Genomic DNA, 21,013 nt, shown 5'->3' with positions numbered 1-21,013 from the left:
GGGTGTGGGGCTCCACAAAGGGAGGGCATGTGGGGGGGCCCTGGGAAGTCTGGAAGGTCTGAACTGAGGCAGGAGGAGAAAGGAAGAAGAGGGGGGAATCGAGAATGCTAAAAATAGCCTTGCCTGGCCTGTGTGGCTCAGTGGTTGAGCATCGACCTATGAACCAGGAGGTCACAGTTCGATTCCCGGTCAGGGCACATGCCCGGGTTGCGGGCTTGATCCCCAACGGGGGGCGTGCAGGAGGCAGCCGATCCATCATTCTCTCTCATCATGGATGTTTCTCTCCCTCTACCTTCCTCTCTGAAACCAATAAAAATATATTTAAAAACAAAAAACAAGTCAGTCTTCGCTAACTCCGCACCCGCCCGTTCCGGCTGTCTCCACGCAGCACCTCCGAGTACCAGCTGCTCGGACTGCGTGGCTCAGGGGTGGTCCTGCCTGCAGAGGCTGGTCTTGTAGGAAGGCCAGAGCGGGGTCTCGGTCCATCCTCGTGGGTACACGGGGCCGCCCCACCCTGGGGTTCCAGGGGCAGAGAGCCCTGGGGGGCAGGGAGGCATGCTTGGAGGGGAGACGCTGCCTGTGCTGGGTGAGGAGCTGCGTCCGCCTGGCGGGCGCCGGGATTGGGGCGTTTCCCAGGGTGGCCCTGGGCATCGCTTCCCCAGCCGGGGAGAGGGAGCTGAGGGGGGCTCCGGGGAGACGGAGCTGAGGGGGGCTCCGGGGAGAGGGAGCTGAGGGGGGCTCCGGGGAGAGGGAGCTGAGGGGGGCTCCGGGGAGACACCTTCACACAGGCCGGGCTGGGTGGCTGGGCCGGCCTGGCTCCCAGCTCCTCCGGAGGAACGGGGCGGGGAGAGGCCGTCTGTCTCCCCGGGACTGCGGCTTGAAGGGCTCCCGGAGGCTGAGGCCCAGGACGGGGGCCTGTCTCGGGTCTCATGGGGAGTCAGTGGGTCTCACGGCTCTGTCCACCCCCCACGTCGGGTCTGAGGAGCGGGCTGTGCTTGAGAGAGGACACTCCCGAAGCAGGTGGGTGGGACAGAGCCTCTTCTCGCACTTTCTTCAAAAAGCCGGTTGGTGCCCGGCCGGCGTGCTCAGTGGCTGAGTGTCGACCTATGAACCAGGAGGTCAGGGTTCGATTCCCGGTCAGGGCACATGCTGGGTTGCGGGCTCGATCCCCAGTGTGGGGTGTGCAGGAGGCAACTGATCCATGATTCTCTCTCATCATTAATGTTTCTCTCTCCCTCTCCCTTCCTCTCTGAAATCAATAAAAATATATTATTTTTTTAAAAAGCCAGTGGGGACTGCATCCCTGAGGCCGGCCGGCCCTGAGACTGCCCTGCTAGGGGTCTGCAGCAAGAGCCGCTGAGCTGGTGTCGGCCGCCTGGCACCTGAAGCCAGGGGCGTGGGGGAGGGGAGCGCGCCCACCCCTCTGGTTGGAGGGCGAGGAGAGTTGGTCCAGAATAGCTGGCGAAGGGGGCGGCGGGGCCCGAGTTGCCGCGGCCGCCCCATCCGGACGAGGCAGGTAGACTGAGGCCGAGGGGGAGTGACAGGGCCCGCCAGGAGGCGGCCAGGCGGCTGGGCTGAGAGGGAGGCCACGTCCCACGACACCTGAGGCTGTGGCTCACCTGGGCATCACGCCCGCCCCCCTTCCAGCCCCGGCCTCGCCCCCGGGCCCTGCCGGCCGCCACTGGCCTTGTCCCTGCACTGAGCCCCAGAGCCCCCTGCGGGTGGGGCCCCTCGCTGGCAGGGGTGCGAGGAAGGCAGGGCCGGGCCGGGGGCCAGGCGGGCGGGCCGTGGGGACCCCTCCATGGTCTCGGGGCCTGCGGGGTCGGCAGGGGCCTGGAGGGATGGGGCGTGGGGGGGTGGGGGGTGGAGGGACGGGGCGGGGGCGCTCAGACGTCGGTGCTGATGCTGCGGCTCCGCGCGAAGGCCTCCCGCATGGCCGAGAGGCGGTTGGGGTTGAGCGGCTGCAGGCCCCCGAAGGCGGCGGGCGGCAGCTCCATGTCCTCCTGGCTGAGGGCCCGGTAGGCCACGCGCTCGCCGCCGTTGCGCACGCCCTCGTCCTCGGGCTCCTGCAGGAAGAAGGCGGGCGGCTCGAAGTGGGAGCAGCTGCGGCAGAGGGCGCGGGCCTGCGGGGACTTCTGGCCGAAGGAGGCGGCGGCGGCGGGGTAAAGCGCGGGCCCGTTGGTCAGCACCAGGTTGCGGTTGGAGTGCAGTGGGGGCAGGCCCGGGTGCGGGTCGAAGTCCGGCTCCTCCTCCTCCTCCTCAGACCCCTCCTTCTTGCAGCAGTAGTACTGCGGGCAGAGGGCTGTGAGCGCGGGGCCCGCCCGCCGCCCGCCTCTCCCGCGCACAGGGCGGGGGGCCAGGCTGGGAGGGCCCTGACCCCGGTCCCCACCCCCCCTGCTGAGCTCTGCACTGAGGGTTCGCTCCGTTCATCGGCACAGCCACCGGAGCAGTGCAGTTACCACCCCCATGGTGCAGGTGGGGAAACCGAGGCACAGGGTGCTGGCCTCGGCCTAGTTCATGAGCCGCCCTGGCCCGCACCTGGCTTCCCCTCCTCCCTGAGAAAGACGCACTCTCCTGCCCCCCGCCCCCGACTGCCCCGAGGGGGTGGGGAAGGGAGAGCAGGGCCCCAGTGCTCCCTGCCCTCCGGGAATGGCTGTGGGCCGTGGGCTAAGCCCCGCCCCTCGCTGAGCCTCTGGGTGTGGGAAGCCCTGCGCAGCCGTGGTCACCGAGCCCCCAGGCAGAGGCAGGGCAGGGCTGTCTGCTTCGCACTTTGTTCGAGACCTGACTCTTCCCCCTTCCTGGGCCCCGGCATTTGTGGGGGTTCCCACCCCTGCAGGGCCACCCTCGGGGCTCCCCCAGCCCCGCCCCCAGCCCCCCAGTACCTGCAGCCGGCAGTAGCACAGAACGGCGATGATGCACAGCAGAATCACAGTCGCCAAGATGCCCCCGGTGATGACCACGGTCCCGGCTGTCATCCGCGCCCTTCTCCATCAACAGCCTGCAGCACACACAACGGCTCACACAGGGGGAGGGGGAGGTCAAATCCCCAGGGCGTGCACGCGCGGCAGGGGAGGCCAGGCCCGGCCTCCGCTCCAGCCCCGGGCCCCACACCTGGGGGGGGGGGGTTCCCACACCTGCGGGAGGGGTTCCTTTTTGATCGTTAGGTTTACACTTCAAAACAATATTTCAAGCCCATGTTTTAAGAAGCATTTTTTTTTTTTGGTGGCTCATTGGTTGCCTCCTGAATGGGACCCAGTCACTGGGGATGGAACCTGCAACCCAGGCACCTGCCCTTGACCGGGGATCGAACCCGAGACCCTTCGGTGTGCAGGCCAACACTCTATCCACTGAGCCACACCAGCCAGAGCGGGAATATTTTTTAAAACTGTATCTTAGGAAGAGAAAAATAAGACATGAGTCATACGGGTGTTTCCACTTAACACGGGAGCACGCAGGGTTTCCGCCTGTTAGCGTGGATGTCCCTGTGACTTTCAGCAACAATCATCTTTCCTAAGGACACACACCTCCTTGCGTATTCGCAGTTTCCCGTTACATCTACCTGTATAAAAGCCTAAGCGACTGTCGAAACCGAAACAACTGAACGGGACGACCCAACAGTCTGCGTGGGGCGACCAGGCCGGCAGGGGGTTAGTGAGGGCCAACCAAACGACTGAGCAGCAGGCTGAGTGGGGTGACCAGGCCGGCAGGGGGGCCAGTGAGGGGCGACCAGGCTGGCGGTGGGGGGAGTTAGGGGCGACCAGGCCGGCGCGGGGGGGCAGTTGGGGGTGACCAGGCCATCGTGGGGGGGGCAGTTAGGGGCAACCAGGCAGGCAGGCAGGTGAGCGATTAGGAGGCAGCGGTCCAGGATTGTGAGAGGGATGTCCGACTGCCGGTTTAGACCCAATCCCACAGGCAGTCGGACGTCCCCCGAGGGGTCCCGGATTGGAGAGGGTGCAGGCTGGGCTGAGGGGACCCCCTAACCCCGTGCACGAATTTTGTGCACCGGGCCTCTAGTAGAATAACCAAAAACCCCGTGGCCAGACCAGCGTGCGTGCTAACAGGTCGGCTGAGTGGAGTTGGATATTTATTTGCGTTTGGAGGCTGCTGTTCTTGCCCCTGAGGGGTGGGGAGTAGCGTTATCCCCAAGTCACTGACGTAGTTCTTACGCGTGTGCTCCCACCAACGCGGTGCCTCCGCCCTGCCACTCCACGGAGCGCTCTCCTTCCGAACACCGGCTCGTTTTTATTTTTCGTCGTAGAAGACACCCGATTCCAGAGTCAGGCGCACAGCCAGCTGCGTTCCGGCGGGTCCTGCTCCCAAACCTGCCCCCCGGCCCCTCCCGGCCCCAGCTCGGCCCGGAGGGTGACTTTACTGGATTCTGGGCTGGCCCTTCCATTGCTTCTTTCTAAAAATAGAGGAAAATTGCCCGGCCGGCGTGGCTCAGTGGGTGAGCGTCGACCTATGAACCAGGAGGTCACGGTTCAATTCCCAGTCAGAGCACAGGCCTGGGTTGCAGGCTCCATCCCCAGTGGGGCCGTGCAGGAGGCAGCCGAGCGATGATTCTCTCTCATCATTGAAGTTTCTCTCTCTCTCTTTCTCTGAAATCAATAAACATGTACTTTGAAAATATAGGAAAATGCATATTTCCTTCCCCCTTTTAAGCAAAAGCAGCATTCCATATAAACCCTCCGCGGGGCCCCTCCCTCACCTGCTGGTCTGTCCCGGAGCGACCACTTCTCCCTGGACACTCGGGTCTCCCCGGGTCCCTTCCCACAGCTGCCGCGCGCGGGGAGCCTGCCCCCGGCCAGGCCCCACGGCAGGCAGCGCTGTGACTCCCCGCTTTGGGTGATCACAGGAATGTGCAATGAAGAGCTTCGTGGCTGCACGCGGGTAAGGTTGGGAGAGACCCTGCCAAGGACTGGCTGGAACCCGGCCGAGTTTCCCTCTCCCGGGAATGTGTGAGGATCACTGACAGACGGGTTTGCGTTCAGAGAGTCCTGTCTGGGCGGTGGGTGGGGAGGGAGGGAGGGGCTGAGCCCCTGAGCTGGGCGAGGGGTGCAGAGAAGGTGTGTGGGAGATCGGGGTGAGGGGCAGTGGTTCCTACAGACCCATCTGCCAGGGTCAGGTGGCCTGGGAGGGGGCTCGGCCGGGCAGGACACCCGGGCCCCTGTGTGCAGATGGAGGGGGACACAGATGTGAGCTGAGGAGGGGGGTGTTGCCAGGCAACGCTGTGCATCAGGGGCAAAGCTGGGTCAGGAACCAGACCTCCGACAGATAGACAGTCAGACAGAAAGGCAGACCTAGACAGACCCAGAGTGATTAGACGAGGCGGCCAGACTCACAGACAGCTCCACATGCAGGCAGACGGGCCGACCAGACAGCCTGAACCACAGCGCAGGCCGCACAGATGGACAGCGGGAGCCGGGACCCCCGCATTCCTGGGCGCCCTGCCGGGCAGACCTGCCTCGGCCCCTGGGGCGGCTGAGGCCAGCTGGCCCGCCGGCCCTGCCAAGGGTGCAGCCTGACGCGGCCGGTCCAGGGAGCTGGGTGTGCGATGAGGCGGCCGGCGGGGGACGCTGGGGGGCGGGGGGGCCAGGCCTGCTGTCCAGACGCGGGCCCTGCTCTTCGCTGAGGGGGAGGCGGGGCAGAGCAGGCGCCGGGGCAGAGCGCTGGGCCTGGTGCGCACCCTCCCGTCTGTGGGGCTCAGGGCACCACACGCACCTCGGCCTGACTCTGGTGGGAGAGCACGCAGCAGGATGACCCCCAGGCACCCCTCCCTAATCCTCAGAACAGGCATGGGGGCCCCAACTTTGCAGGGGAGGAGACGGAGGCCCAGAGAAGGGCAGGGCCACTCCCAGGGACCAGCCAGACCCCGGCCCAGAGCGCACCCGCCCTGTCAGGCAGGTCCCCCTCTCTGAGGCTTCACACCAACCCCCGGGTGTGGGCCCCCGTTCGGAAGACGAGCCAACTTTGGCCGGAGGGGGACCAGGAAGCCGCAGGGCTGGGGTCGAGGCCGGATCCGCGGTCACCACCACGCCCGGGGCAGCACCTGCTCCCCTGCTGAGCCTGCGCCTCTGCTGCGTGTCACACCGCAGCCCACGCCACCTTGGTAGGGGTGCAGCCGATGGGTTTGGGGTGCCAGCCCAGCACCCCTCCCTCCATGTCCTGTCCCTGAGCCATGCGCCTGGCTGCCTCCCATCTAGCCACAGCTCCCCGAGGTCAGGGTGGACGTGCACCCCAGGCTCGGAGGTGACAGTGCGACCTGGACGCCGTCCCTGCTGGCCACCTGACGCGGGTGCAGACAAGGGTGCTCCGGCTGCAGCCACAGGGGTGGAGGCCGAGGTGCTGGGCCAGGAGGGGGAGAGGAAGGACCCAGGGGCCCCGAGAAAGCCAGGCGGCCTGTGGTCCGACTCCTGGGGTCCTGAGTCCCTCCCCGAGTCTGCAGAGCGCCCCCGGGACTGTCACCTCGAGGCGTTTCTGCTATTTACCCCCCAAAAGGTCATCATGGCCCCCCTTCACCGACGAGAGGACTCACTGAGCTCGACAGAAACCAGGGTCACGCAGGGATCAGAGGCTGTGTCGGGGTGCAGCGCCTCCCCCGACGCCCCGGCGGGACCCCCAGAACCAGCCCGGCTCTGCTGTGGAACAGGGGGTCTCTGCGCCTCAGTTCCCGCCTCGTCAGGAACACGGGGACACGGTCCAGGATCCGCCAGACGGCCGGCGCTGAGCTCAGCTCGCCGTCGTTAATATCCGTGCCCCCTCCGGGCTAAACCCCGCGTCAGGTCCCTGCGGGCACTGGGAGTGTCTGAGGTGGAGGCCCCTGCCCGGCTCTGGGGAGGGGGGTCTCCAGCGCAGGCAGCCTGGCGGCCGGTGGGGAGGTGCAGGCTCGGCCCGGCGCCCGGCGCTGTCAGCAGCTGCCCCCGGCTCCGACACACGGCCCATCCAGCTGGAGCGTCTCAGCCTCGCTCCGCAGATACATGCACGCCCAGGGCAGCGACGCCTGCCGGAGGCGCCAGCCCGGCCCCGGCCCAGGCCCGGCCAGCAGACGCGCGTACCCAGCCTGATGTCAGTCCACAGCCAGCCCCAGACAGCCCGAGAGCAGCGTGCCCTCCTGAGGCCCCAGCCTCCCGCCGCCCCTCTGCCCTGCTGTACCCGCCTCCAGGAGGCCCTTCCCCCTGCCTCGCCAGGGCCGACCCTGACATCAGGGCCCAGAACGTGCCCCCTCCTCCAGGAAGACCTCCTGGACTGACTGAACACCCATCACAGAATGTCAAGGGGCCGGCGCTGGGAGGAGCCATGCCTCGCAGCCCTGAGTGGGGGCAGGGGGGAGCGGAGCCAGTGCAGGGCGGGAGGGGTGGTTCATTCGTGACTTCGTACAGTGAGTCAGTGGACAAACAGTGCCCAGAGGCCCTGTGCCCAACTCCCACCCCCTGCTGCCCTCGCCGGGCCTGTCAGACCTCCTTCCTGTGCCCAGGGGGCTCTGCCCAGTTGGACGCCGAGGTGACAATCCCAAGTGGACAGACAGGGGGGGGAACGCCCCGGGTCACGGGCCTCTCTCTGGGCCTCAGTTTCCTTATCTGTACACGGGCATGGCGGGGAGTAGACAGCCCATTCCCACAGCTCAGGACTTGAAGGGTCCAGTTGGCATCTTCCACCAGCCTGCCCATGAGGGGTCTGCATGACTGAGAGGTGTGACCAGGTTTGAGGATCACGGATGTAAAACGCTGCTGATCCGAGCAGTAAGTCAGGAGGGCACCCCCAGGCTGGGCAGAGGGGGGGAGGGGCTGCCAACACTGGACGCGGGCTTGCCCGGGGGGGTGAGAGGGAAGCCGGGCTGAGCCAGTGACACCGCGTCCCGTGGACCAGCCAAGGGCTTTGAGACTCAGAGCTGGAGAGGGTGGCACTGCATTGGGAGAGCTGGGGGGGCTTCCTGGAGGCGGCGGCGTCTGAGCCATCCCGGAAGGCAAAGGCTGGGAGGCAGAGATGCGGGCAGGCCCGGCGACAGCCTGGTGGAGGCCGCCTGCCACGCTGCCAGCCAAGACGATTTGGCAAGTGTCTCGCTGAATTGCTAATGTGGCCCCTGGGACCATAACCGGTTTTAAAGCTTAATAAACGGCTCTGCTTCCCTGTCCCGCCCGGTATTTCTACAGGCGGGAGGTGAGGCGGGCCCTCTGTGCCCCCCCAGTCTGTAAAGGGGCCGGTAGGCTAAGGCCCCTTCTGACAGCCCTGTGTCTCCTGGCAGGGCGGGGGAGGGAGGGGCACGGGGAGCTGCACACGAGCTCCAGTTGGAGGACCCCCGGAGTGGTGCTGGGGGGTGGGGGGCAGGAAGCACCTGGCAGCCCAGCCAGACGCCCGCCCTCCACTGCCTCCCCCGGGGCCCCGCCCCTCCCCCTCCCCCTCCCCGGGCAGAAGACCATCGGGACCGGGTCCTGCGTGGACCTTCAGACGCTCCTATTGGTTCTGCTCCCAGAGCTGGCCACCCCTCCCTGCCTGGCAGACCTCAGGAGGGGGCCCCCCAGCCCCAGCCCACCCTCCCAGCGCCTCGCTCAGTGCCCGGGGCACAGCCATTTCAGGGGACTCTGTCCCCGCGTCGCCAAGCCCGGCCCCTCCGCACCGGCCGGGCCTCCAGGGCTCATCCAGCCCAGCGACCTCCGACCCCGCCGGCCCAGAACGTGGGGGGCCTGGGAAGTCACACGAGCTCAGGCCTCGGGGACCCCAGCGGGACCCTGAAATCCGCGTACTAACAAGCAGCCCCCCGAGCCGGGGACCGAGGCTGGGTGCTGGCAGGCCAGGCTGCTGCCCCCGGGTCTCCTGGGGGGTCTTCCCCGCGGGCGCACCGTCTGGTTCTGAGCCCCCGCTACCTGAAGCCGAGCCCCGGCCGCGAGTTCCTGTCTAGACCGGCCCCACATTTGTTCCTCATTTCACGCTCCGCGGCTCCCGGGGTCCTGCGCCGGGTAATCAACAGCCGGGGAGGCTGGGCGGGCTGCGGCTGGGCCGGCGATGTTATCCAGAGCGGGGCTGGGGCAGGGGCAGGGGGCTGGGGGCTGGGGGCTGGGGGGCTGGGGGCAGGGGGGCTGGGGGCTGGGGCTCGGGGCGGGGAGGGGGCCCTGGGGCGAGAGGCAGTTCCCAGCCCTCCTGGGGTGTCTGTCTCCTGGGGTGTCTGTCCTCAGCCCACTCAGCCAGCCAGGCCTGCGGCCCCTGTTCCGAGGCCAAGCGCCCGCCCGGAGCAGGGGGGTCGGTGCTGCAGGGTGGGGCTGGGGGCTGGGGGCTGGGGCTGGCCGGGCGGCCCCCTCTGTGGCCCAGGCTACTTGAGGACCCGCTCCCATTTCTGGGGTCCAGAAAGCACTGGGGCTGTGCCGTTCGGTTCCAGGGTTCTAGGACCTTCCAGACGCTCTCCCAGACCCGGGCTGAGAGCCCCTGGGCTCAGGGCCTGTGGTTCGCCCAGAGCAGGGCGCTCCGTGGGCACTGGGTGCGCACCGTGGGCGAGGGAACCCCGGGGCCTGGAGCCGCGGAGGGACAGACAGGATTTCCAGCTGGGCCCAGGCAGAGCGGGGAGCGGGTGGGTGGGGCTGGGTGTGATGGGGGCGGCCCCTCCTCTCTCGGGGCGTCATTGCAACATGTCCGGGTGCGGACGAGCGGCGGGGACTCCCGCGGGTGGGGTGACTTCCGCCGGAGGGAGGCGGCCACCCGCTGAGACGCGCCCACACCCCCACGCCCGCGTGAGGGCTCACACACACCTCGGCCCGATGGCCCACCCCCACATTCTAGGGGCGAACCGAGACTGGAGGACGGAGACACCCCACCCAGCACGCGTCCCTGCCGGCTCCACCGAGAGCTGTTCCCGGGGCCACGCGGTCAGGAGGGGGAGCAGGGGCGAGCTTGGAGGGCCCCCCCAAAGCGGGGGGAGCAGGGGCGAGCTGGGAGGGCCCCCAAAGCTGCTGCCTTATCTTCCCCGGCCCCAGCGCCCCTGGAGCGGGAGGCACCGGCTGCACGGCCTCCCGCCCCGCCGACCACAAGCCGCCTGCAGGCAGGACCTGTCCGCCCCGTCCCGTCCTCCGGCCACCAGGGGGCAGTACGGCGCCAGGACACGGGCCGCACGGGCAGAGGGACTCGGTGGGATGCACTGGACACGCCTGCCCTGAACCCCGGACCGCGGGGAGCGAAGAGCGGGGTCCTCCCCGTGGGCCCCGCCTCCTGCACCTGCCCATCCCCGTGTTCCTGGGCCGGGGGGGGGGGGGGCGTGTGGAGACCCCGAGCCCAGCCCGGCCGCAGGGAGGGGTCCCCTCCCTTGCCTAGATCAGTGCAGCGGCGGCTCTTCGGGGCTTTGGGCTGCGGGACTCCGTTTTCCTTTGCAACTGCCTCCCCGGATCCCAGCGCAGCTCCTCGTCCCGGTTCCGGGCGCGGGGGGCGCTGCGTTGACCGGACACGTACCGCTCCGCCCTCCCGGGACTCGGCACGGCGCCGTGAGCATGCGCGTGCTCGTGCAAAGACGAGGAAACTGAGGCACCGAGAGGGGCTGCCCCGGGGCCAGGATGCGATTCCAGGCCCGCGCCCGTCACCGCGGCTCCTGCCTCACGGGACCCCGCCGGGCGTTCCCGCAGGGCCGGACTCCTGACCCCTCGGGCACCCCGCTGTCCAGAGCCGGAGGGCGAGCTCCCGAGGCGAGCCCATTCCCCCGCCCCAGCCCTGGCACCAGGCATTGGGCGCACGAGGACGTTCAAATAGTTACACCTGTCGCTCACCTGTTCAAAACACGAGAGGAAAAACCGGGCACCTTAAGGGGAAACACAGAGGACGTTGAAAAGAACAGAACCAAATTTCTGGAGGCAAAAAAAAAAAAAAAAAAAAAACTACAGTGTCTAAGATGAAATACACTGGAGAGCATGAACGTCACATTAGCTATTGCAGAGGTGGAGATAAAGGAACTTAAAGACAGCCATGGAAACCATTTAAAATGAAACAGAGAAAGAGAAAAAGAGGCACAAATCAGGAGAGAGGACTGCGGTGAGGTGTGGCGAACGCCAAGTGGCCTCGGCCTCGGCGGCGTGTGGCTGGGACCACAAGGAGGGGGATGCAGAGAAATACTTGGAGGAAATCCTGGCTGAGCGTATTCCACACGATGGAAATTCTAGGCCCGCAGATCCCAAACTCAATGAACAACCACCACCACCGAGAACGAAGAAAACGACACCAAGGAACACGATAATCACGCTGTTTAACACTAATGAGAAGAAAACCTTAAAAACAGAAGAAATGGACCCAGAGCCGCCGAGGGTCCGGGACCAGTGACGGCAGACTGCGGGGGAAGCGGGGGAAGCCGGAGGCAGCAGGGCAGCCAGCGTCCTCGGTCCGGGAAAACCCTGCCCCATGCCGGTGACACGGGAGCAGAGTTCGCGCCGGCTCCGTGTGGGCTGCGGCGTCTGGGAGGGCAGGGCCGCGGCCCAGCTCCGGGCCAGGATGCTGTCTGGACCCACTGCCGCAGCACAGCTTTCCTGTTGCCTCCTCGGGTTTGGGAGTCCTCTGCTCATGGGGGCGGGGGGCGGGGAGGCCCAGGTTGAGGGGGCTGCGGCCCTTCAGGGACTCTCCTACTGGGCACCCCAGCCCTGAAGAGTGGGCGCAGGGAGTGGGGGTGAAAGGCAGGGTGTGCGTGCCCTCCCCTATTATCTCCACGGGCGCGCGGAAGCCAGAGAGAAGTCGTGTACCGTTTTAAAAAACAACACGCCAAAAATACACACATTTTCGCTGCTCACACGGTAACAGCAGTTTCCATGGCTACAGCTGGAAGCGCGTGTGCGGAGGTGAGGAGGTGGGCCCTCCTCAGCCAGCGGATCAGGGCCCTGGGACAGCGTAGGCGAGCCGGGCGCCCTGCGGGTCTGGGGGCGGGGGGACCAAGAGCGCCGGCCTGTGGGCTGCCTCTGCCATCGCCCCGAGGGCTCGTGTCCCGGGCTGTTCAGAATGACGCCTGTGTCTTTACAGCTCCGGTTTACACGGAGTTTGGGGTGCAGCAGCTCCCCGGAGTGAGCCGCCCTGTGAGTTGGGAAGACAGGATCCTTGCCCTGGCCTGTTGGGCTCGGTGGCTAGAGCGTCGGCCTGGGGACCAGAGGGTCCCGGGTTCGATTCCGGTCCAGGGCATGTACCTCGGTTGCAGGCTCCTCCCTGGCCTGGGCCCTGGTTGGGGCGCGTGCAGGAGGCAACCAATCGATGTGTTTCCCTCACATCGATGTTTCTCTCCATCTCTCCCCCTCCCTCCCACTCTCCCTAACAATCTGTGGAAAACAGCCTCGGGTGAGGATCAACAAGAACAAGAACAAGAAAAAACAAGACAGGAGTCTTTGCGCCCCCCCCCCGCCCCCCCATTCACACGTGAGCCCCGAGAACCAGGGGTGGGGCCACAGGAACTGGGGGGTCGGTGAGTGAAAACCCGGCTGCTGGGCACCTTGCCAGACCCCAGGACTCCTTCCTGTGTCGCCACCTGAGGCTGCCAGCACACGGGGACGCCCCGGAATTCCCGCCCCGGCTGGAGACGGCAGCGTGGGTAAAGGGGCAGCCCCACCCTCACCCCAGAGTTGTGTGTGTATTTGTGTGCATGAATGCATGGATATGTGCATGTATGTGTGTGCACATATGTGTGCATGTATGTGTGCGGGGATATGTGTGTTGCTGACGGTGAATGAAGAGCAGATGCGGGCAAAGGTGAATCCAGCAGCTGGTTGTTCCAAGGGCCTGGCGGGAGCCCGCAGTGGGGGGCGGGGGGGTGAGGGGAGCTCACACAGGCTCCCCACGCCCTCTCTCGGCGAGGCCCTCCTGCCGCTGACCCAGCGTGAGCACCGGGCGCTCTGGCACTGAGCCGCCCTGAGCGGCGCTGGGTGTCGGGCGGCAGCGAGGACGCCGCCTGAGACCTTTTGTTTTCCATCATTTACTTTTGTAACGGGGCTCCGCCATTTCTAAGGGAGCGCGGGCGTGCTGTCCAGAGGCCCCGTCTTGCAGATTCAATAATCTTTCCAAACCTCGTCCTCCTGGCGGTGAAGAATGGCGGGCGACCCCCGCGCCCCGCCGCCCCGCCGCCCCCGGGCCGCCTGCCCCGCGGGAGCCCTCGGAGCCCCTCCCCGAGGAGGTTCTGATGTCGGAGGGGAGACCCCGACGTCGGAGTGGAGACCCCGACTGTGGGGTCCGTCCAGGGGAGGCGGGGGGAGCCACTGCGCCCCGCAGGAGAGGCCGCCCTCCGAGGCACAGACTCGGACAAACACCTGCCCGGTGCCCGTGCGCCAGGGCGGGCTCAGCGCTGCACAGTCAGCAGGTGCCCTCGCAGGCACCCCCCCCCCCCCCCGGCCGCGCTGCCGACGGAGACCCGTGGGGCGAGCCAGAGCCGGCGTCCACGGGCCCGAGGGCGTGTCACGGGCCGACTTCCCGGGAGGTGACCTGCGTCAGGACTCCCCCTGCGGGCACAGCCAGGGGAGGTCTCTCGGGCGGGATGCCCGCAGGGGGAGGGCCTCAGTGCTCCAGGAAGCACACGCAGGGCAGGGAGGGGAGAGGCGAGTGGGGAGGGCGGTGGTGAGCAGGGTCGGTGCCACGCAGGGCTGCCCGGGCCCAGCCTCGGCGGGACGGGTTTTAAGTGGGTATGGGCTGCCCGCTGCACAGGCCAGCAGGGACCCCGACCTCCACCTCGTGCCGCCCCGCAGGCCCCGGGTCACGCTGGTACCCGGCGTCCGGTCCTCACGCCCACCCCGCAGGTGTGGCCGGGACACCAGGGCACGGGTTGGCGCACACCCCGGCTCGCCAGCGAGGAGGAGTCGGGGGCTGGGCCGGCCCAGGGGTCCTCAGCCGGAGCCTGTCCGTTCTGCTGCCTCCCCTGCCCCTGCCTTCGCCCCCCCCACCCCGCTTCCTCGCCCCCCCCCCCCCGCCCTCGGGTCTCAGGCTCACGGACACGATGCTTCCAGAAGGAAAGGGCGTGTGGAGAAAAACGAGACGGGCGCCGTGGCAATAAAATCGACCACAGAAGTGGATATTCAGGCCGCCGCGCCGCGGAACAAAAAGTTCCGTCCAAACAGAAATCTGTTTAGTAATTAGAGGCGCTCTCGTGTGGGCAGCCCCGTGAAGCTGGGACCGAGTCCCGATATTTTTAATTTTGTAAATGGTTCGCCCGGAGCCGGCGCCTCGGCAGTGAGTGGCTGAGCCGAGCTCGGAGCCCAGGTGAGGCCAGAATCGTGGGCGACGCGGCGTCTCCTGGTGACGGTGGACTCTCGCTGTCCCCTCCCCGCCCCCCTGTCCTGCCTCTTGGAGGTGGGGCTCGCGATGCCCAGGGGAGTCCTGACGGAGAGATGGAGAGGCCGTGGCCCCTGCCCTGGGTGGTCCTGCCCTCAGCCCGCGGGTCTGCTGGGCCCGGAGCCGTGGCTGGGGGGGCGGGAGGTCCCCCTCGGGGAACAAGGGCCTGTGAACCGGACAAATGAGCCTCTTGGTTTCGTCCCGGGAAGCTCCCGGGTGAGCAGGCGGCAGCGCCTTGGCCGAGAAATTGGAAAACGGTCGAACGTGACCTTTCCGACCCGCAAGGCGAGGCCCGGACAAGCGTCCGGGAAACCACAGGCGCTCCCGCCCGGCCGCCCTGCCCAGCAGCTGAGCAGCGACCCCTGAACCAAGAGGTCACGGGTTCATTCCCAGTCAGGGCACAGGCCCGGGTTGTGATTCTCTCTCATCATGGATGTTTCTCTCCCTCTCCCTTCCTCTCTGAAATCAAAAGCAGATATTTAAAAAAATAAAGATGCTCTCTGGCAGCCCCCTCCTCACCCCCCCACTGGGTCCCGCTGCGTCGTCCCGTCCCCAGGGTGGCCCAGCCTGGCTCCTGCCTCGCGCCATCACGCCAGCAGAAGAATGGGAGCCCACGCGAGGGGTGCGGGGCTGCCGCCCCGTCTGGCGCGCTGGTGAGCCAAGGCGGGGCCGGCAGCGGGAGCGGGCTCTGGAGTGGGGGCGGGAGCCCTTATGAGCCCGGCAGAGGGGCCCCGGATGCAGTGAGGGCCTCACACAGGGAACCAGCCTCCATCTCAACACGGGTTGGGCCCAGGAGGCCCTGCCGGGTCCCCCCTCCCAGGGGGCAGGGAGGTGGCAACGGCGGGGGCATCTTCAGGGGCCACTGGCGATCCGCCAAAGCCGGCGGCCCGCTGCCCGCACCCCAGCGATGGCAGAAACGCCGCCCTGCACCGCGCCGGCCGCTCCCACCCCAGACTCGGGGCTCGGCTCCAGCCCCCCTCCAGGGTCCGTCCCCCAAACCCGCCTCGCAGCGTGTGACAGGCCCCGGGGACGGCTCTCGCCCGGCTCGCACCCTGGTCGCCAGTGCTGCCCCATCGCCCTCCCTGTGGGGGTCGCGCCCAAGGACACGTCCACAGAGGCTGCGCGATGCCCGTGGCAGTGGCGGGGGGCGGGGGGGGGGGGGGCTTGTGCCTGTTCCTGACGAGTGAACGGGCTGACGCCGAGGACGGTCAGGCTCCGTCAGGGACCGGGGACAGCAGAGGAGCGGGGCGCCGTGCCCAGCCCGGGTGGCACCGCGGGGCCCGGGCGCCTGCTCTGCGGGAGACACAGCCGGTCCGCGCCGTCTCTCACAGCGACCGCCGCCCTCGGTGTCGGAGCCTATGACGCCTATGGCCGCGCCGCGCGGGTGAAGCTCATGAGCGGCGGAGGGCCGGCGCCCCTGCCTGGCCTCGCGGGGCGCCTCTGCTTCGCCTGGGGCCTGTCTCAGGAGGAGGGTCTCCCACCTTGCGGAGCGCGGGGCTCAGCGGGAGCCGGTCAGGCCGAGGGGGCGGCGGGGCGGGAACCTGCACCCCCCCAGTTCCCAGGGCGCCGTCCTGCCGGGCTGCAGGCCACCCCGGAGTGGCCAGCCCTGTGGCCGACCGACACGCACACTGTATGTGCAACTACACACGGCAAATAACAACAACAACAATAATAATAACAAGACAGAGGATCTCTCTGTGGAGACCCAGGGCCTGAGCCCAGGCCAGCGCCAGCCGGGCCGCCGAGAGGGTCACTGACACTGAGACAGAAGCCGGGGACCCGGATGGCGGGGAAGCGCTGAGATGCAGGTGGCGGTCGGGGAGCCGGGGGTCCCGCGCTGGGGGCGTACCTGCCTGTCTGGGGCAGTGCCAGGCCGCGGGGCTAAGCCAGGAAGTGCGTCCCAGCCGGGCTGGCCCGGAAGAGGGGTTTCCCCGGCTCAGCGTGCGGGGCTCCCTCCGCGGCCGGCCGGCTGGCAATCCCACAGGCGGGCGCTGTTATTGTCATTAACGCATGAAGAACCCGAGGCCCAGAGAGGCTGAGTAACCGGCTGGGAGCACACAGCGCCGACAGAGACGTGGCTCTGGACCCCCAAAGGCTGCTGAGCTCTCCTCCCCTCGGCCACACTGCGGACCCATCCCAGCAGCCAGGGGAGGCGGCAGCCCCGGAGCCTGGCCGGTTCCGAGACCCGTGCCCAGGCCTGGCCCAGCCTCCAGCTGACCTCCTAGCCGGCCAGACTCCTCCCGCCCCCGCCAGCTGGGAAGCCGAGCACAGAGGTGCGGGCACTGGCCCCCCTCCTCGCCCAGGCCAGGCCCCTCCCGTGGACCCCGAGGAGGGCGGGCGCGTGCCCAGGGCCCCGGCACATCAGCCAGGGTGTGATCAGACTTCCGACGCGGTCGCTGCGGGAACAGAAAGTGCCCCTCGAGGCCCACCTCCCCGGGGGCTGCGTCCCCGCCGCCCGTGCTCGGCCCCTGCAGCGGCCGTGCCCCAGCCTCCGGCCGGTGGGCTTCTGCCGGGCTCCGTGCCCAGGTGTTCCAGAGCAACACCGGTTCAGCGTCCCGGCTGCTCCCGTCACCCTGACACCCATGCCTCGGCTGCTCTGTTCTCCCAGCCCATCACTCACTCTGCCCCGGGCGCCCCTGTGAACCTCGGACCGGAGCGGCCTCCTCCCGACCTCCCTGCCTCCAGCCTCGCCCGCTCCTGCTCTCCTCCAGGCTGCAGCCAGGGGCCATCTCCTGAGGCCAGATCTGGCCCGTCCCTCCCAGGCCTCACTGCCTGGGGTGCCTGTCCCTACGAGCCTGCAAGCCTCGCCTGGTAGGACCCCCACACACACTCCTGAGGTCCCAGGGCTCTCCCCAAGATCGTGTTTTCGTCCTCCAGGGCCCCAGAGAAGGAGGGCCACAGTCCCCATTTCACAGCCCAGGAGCCCAGGCCCAGGGTCCCACAGCCCGAAGCAGCCATAACAGGCGGGGAAGCCGAGCTCAGCCTGAGTCCGGGGCTGAGTAGCCCACCCGCCCCCAGGACGAGCGGGTCAGCCCCCGAGGTCCCCCTGCAGCACCCCCACCTCAGGCAGCCCCATCTGGAGCCGCGTCAGGGAGGGACCCACTCCCAAAGGGAACGAGGGCTTTGAACAGACAGACCGGTGCATGCCCGGCCCGGGAGCCTCTGTGCTCGGCGCGGGGAGGCCTGGCCGCGTGGACGATGCGGGCTCGTCGAGTCCCCTGCAGAGCACCTCCAAAGGGACAGTCACCCCGAGGAAACAGACCCCGGGGACCGACGCCGGGCGCCCCACGCGGGCCTGCCCTACGCCCGCGGGGAAGGCAGAAGCACCCCTCTTTTTGCCCAGGTGGAGGCTGAGCGGCTGCCCCAGGGAACACCCCCCCCAACTGCCTTTTTCCCGGCGCACAGATGGGAGCGGGCTGTGGGGAGACCGTGGCGGGGCCGGGGGTCGCGGAGAACAGCACCAGTGCGGGCGGCCACGCAGCCCGCCTCCCGCCGGGAGCGCCCGGATCCGCTGAAATGCACTGAGACGCGATAAATCCCGCAGCTCCGCCCGCCCCCGGCCCCTCTGAGCGCGCCAGTCATTCCTCGCTGGGCCTCGCTGCATGGCTCTGTGGAGCAGCCCCACGTGGCAGAGACCCCGAGGCCTTTGGGGGGGACTGGCTCCCGGTGCCATGAACCCCCCGGGTCGGCCAGGGCCGGGTCGGCTCACCCAGAGCCAGCACCTGCAGTCCGCGGTTTCACGACCCCCCGGCACGCCTCCAGCACAGCCCCTCCCACTCCATATGCCCATAATGTGGTCCACCCGTCACAGGGAGAGGGACTTGAGCAAGGTCACCCAGGAAGGGGCAGAGGAAGGGGGCGCCCCTCAGCTGCACCAGCTGTGCCCACCTGGTCCCCAGAGCCCTGTTCATGCCCACGACTGCGCTGGCGTCAGCTGTGTGTCTGGGCCTGACGCCGTCCCCTCCCCACTGCAGAGGCAGAGGCGGAGGAGCTGGGATGCTCCGTGGGCCAGTGCTCTGGGCAGAGGTCAGCTGCTCCGGGGAGGCCAGCGGCTCCGAGCTCCCCACCTCTCCACCCCATGCATCCGGGGGCACGGAGGCTGGGCATCCTGGGGGTCCTTCCCAGACCCCCGGACGCTTCAGGAAGTCATTTCCAAGGGGAATCCACACCAATCTGCCCGAGGACACTCAGCAGCCTCCGGGCCACCGGGCCCACCGGTCTCTCCCCCCGGCACGCAGGTGCCCAGCCGGCCACGGCCGGCCGCGGGACGAACAAACCCGTGCTGCCTGGGCCCCGCCGGGGGTGGTGGCTTTTCCACGGGTCCCGGCACCCGCGCTGGGCAGAAAGCTCGCGGCCGGGCCCTGCCCTGCGGGGCAGAGACACCCCTCCTCGGGCCCAGCAGGTGCCTGCGCCCACCTGCTCAGGTAGGACACCTGGTCCCCGGGCTCCCCCTCAGTGCCAGAAGCGGGGAGACATGGGGAGGCGGGCGGCTGTGCTCTCCTGGCGGGTCCCAACTTTCCGGAGGCTGGACGTTCTCGTGGGGCCTGGGACCCCCACGAGCCTGGCCTGGCCGGGGCAGTGCGGGGGGGGGGGGGGGGGGGCGGGAGGCCCCTCTGGCTCTCCTGAGCGCCAGCTTCCTGGCAGCACCCACGGGATCACTGCTGGGGCCGAGGCCCCCGGGACGCCCCCGACCCTCCGGGAGGGCCAGCGAACCTGCCCCTCGAGATGCTTGCTGTGCAGCCACGCACACGGGCAGGTCCACGCGGGCAGGTCCACACGGCAGGTCCATGTGGGCAGGTCTACGCGGGCCCTGGCCTCGGACTACGGGGCACCGAGTGGGGTGAGACAGCAGAGCCGGGAGCGGGGAGGGACCGGTGTCCCGGATTTTTGGTGTTTGGAGTCTTCGTTCCAAACGGCAGCCTGGTGCTCCCGCCCCACAGCCTCAGCTCCCAGCCTCGTGTGGGCGGGAGGGGGCGGGGGTGCCGCTGGAGGCCAGCTCTGCCACTTGCTGGCTGCGTGACCTTGGACAAGGGGCCAAACTTCCCGAGCCTCTTCCTCATCGGCCGAGGGGGGCCGCGGCCCCCTCCCGCTGGGCTCCCTCTCCGAGGCGGCACGGCGGGCGCGCAGCTGGAAGGTCTCGGCTCCGGGCAGCAGCCAGCAGGGGGGCCCCGCTTCTCTGGGAAACTTTCCCTCCCCAACGTCCCTCACGCCAGGCGACGGGAATGGCCAGGGGTCCCTCGGCACAGTGGGTGCCCCCGCCTCTCCCTCAGGTCCTCGCTGCCCATCTTGGTCTCCGTCCACAGCCTCCTCCACGGGGGGCACTTGAAGAGAGCCCCGCTGGGACAGGTGACGCCGGCCCGGGCAGCCCCGGAGCCAGGCGGCCGGCGCAGGCTGCCCTGAGCTCTCCAGGCGAGGTGGGCACCGACTCGGGGCTGCCCCGCCGGCTCGCTCTGCTCCACGCCCCACAGCCCGCGGCCCCGCTCGGCCCTTACCTTAAACCATGGGAACGGTGCTGCCCCGGCCGCGAGGACTTGGGTGCACGTGACGGGGCGGTCGGCTTCCGTCCCAGGCAGCGAAGCCCAGGCTGCCAACAGCTAGGATCAGCGGTTCATGCCCGGCCAGTGCTTGCGGCGCCGGTGGGGTCCGACGGGCGGGGGGGGGGGCGCTGTGGAGGTCCCGGGGGCCGGCGGGGGACGAGTGTGTGCCCAGCGGGAGCCCCCTGCCAGCTCTGGCTGCGCCCGCGGCTCCGGACACCCGGGCAGGCTCCCTGCGAGCAGCGCGCGGCTCCAGCCCAGTCCCCGGCGCGGGGCGCGCGCGCAGGCGGGGAGGCGCGCGGCCGAGCAGGCCGGGGAGCGCGCGCCGCTGCCCCGCGCGCGCCTCCGTCGTCGGGGCTGCCTGTGCGGCCCGGGAGCTGTCCCTGGTGCTGACGACGCGCCCGCGCGGGGCCGAGGCGGCGGGACCTCCCCGGGCCTGGGGGGGCCGCGCCCCGCCCGCGTCCAGCGCCTTGCCCGCCTCCCTGGCGCTGAGTTCCACGGCTGAGATTTGGAGCCGGGCTGAAGCCGCGGCTGCTGAGCCACAGGGCGACCCCGGGCCGGCCCCTCACCCGGAGAGTTCCCAACGGGCCATAGCAGAGCCTGTCGGGTGGTCGGAGCGTGAAATTCAATGGCGCCCAGGGAGGGCTCATCAAGTGCTTGCTTCTGTCATGGCACCCCCGACGCTTGGTTAGCACCCACAGAGCGGGCAGAGAAGGTAGAGCGTGTTCCGCTCTGGGCTGGCATGGCGGGGGCGGGGGGGTGCTGGGGCTTGGTGGCTGCCTGGGGACCACTCGGGGCATCCCCGGGACCACAGAGCCCAGAGTTGGCACCAATGCCCGAAAGTTGTGGGCTGGTACCAGGGAGAGGGTTTTAACGCGAGGTCCTTCCCCCCGACAGGAGTGGGTGACCCCGGACACCGTGGGGGACCCCTGTCCTGCAGATACCCCGGAGGCTGCAGCCACAGGGACCTGGACTGAGAAAGATCTGGAATTTAGAAGGCTCTATCCTGGCCGGCGAGGCTCAGTGGTTGAGCGCCGACCCACGAACCAGGAGGTCTCGGTTCGATCCCGGTCAGGGCAGGGCACAGGCCTGGGTGGCGGGCTCAATCCAGTGTGGGGCGTGCAGGAGGCAGCTGTTCCATGATTCTCTCCCATCATTGATGCTTCTCTCTCTCTCTCCCTCTCCCTTCCCCTCTGAAATCAATAAAAACCTATTTT

At 68.4% G+C, this 21,013-nt stretch overlaps 1 protein-coding gene across 1 annotated transcript; it reads right to left on the bottom strand.

The window, feature by feature from the left end:
- Positions 1 to 1,886: 1,886 nt before the first annotated feature.
- Positions 1,887 to 19,893, bottom strand: FAM163B (family with sequence similarity 163 member B; the record flags this gene model as incomplete). Its single annotated transcript, XM_079790047.1, has 3 exons — positions 19,755 to 19,893; positions 2,883 to 2,998; positions 1,887 to 2,288 (listed from the first exon to the last, which is right to left on the bottom strand). Exons 2-3 carry the CDS (start codon positions 2,973 to 2,975, stop codon positions 1,887 to 1,889), a joined length of 495 nt encoding a protein of 164 aa, XP_079646173.1. The 5' UTR covers positions 2,976 to 2,998; positions 19,755 to 19,893.
- Between the last annotated feature and the right edge of the window lie 1,120 nt (positions 19,894 to 21,013).

The sequence above is a fragment of the Cnephaeus nilssonii genome, assembly GCF_951640355.1.
Source record: "Cnephaeus nilssonii genome assembly, chromosome: 14".
Classification (NCBI taxonomy): Eukaryota; Metazoa; Chordata; class Mammalia; order Chiroptera; family Vespertilionidae; genus Cnephaeus; species Cnephaeus nilssonii.
The sequence above is the reverse complement of the archived record's forward strand: the minus strand, read 5'-3'. Positions and strand labels throughout refer to the sequence as shown.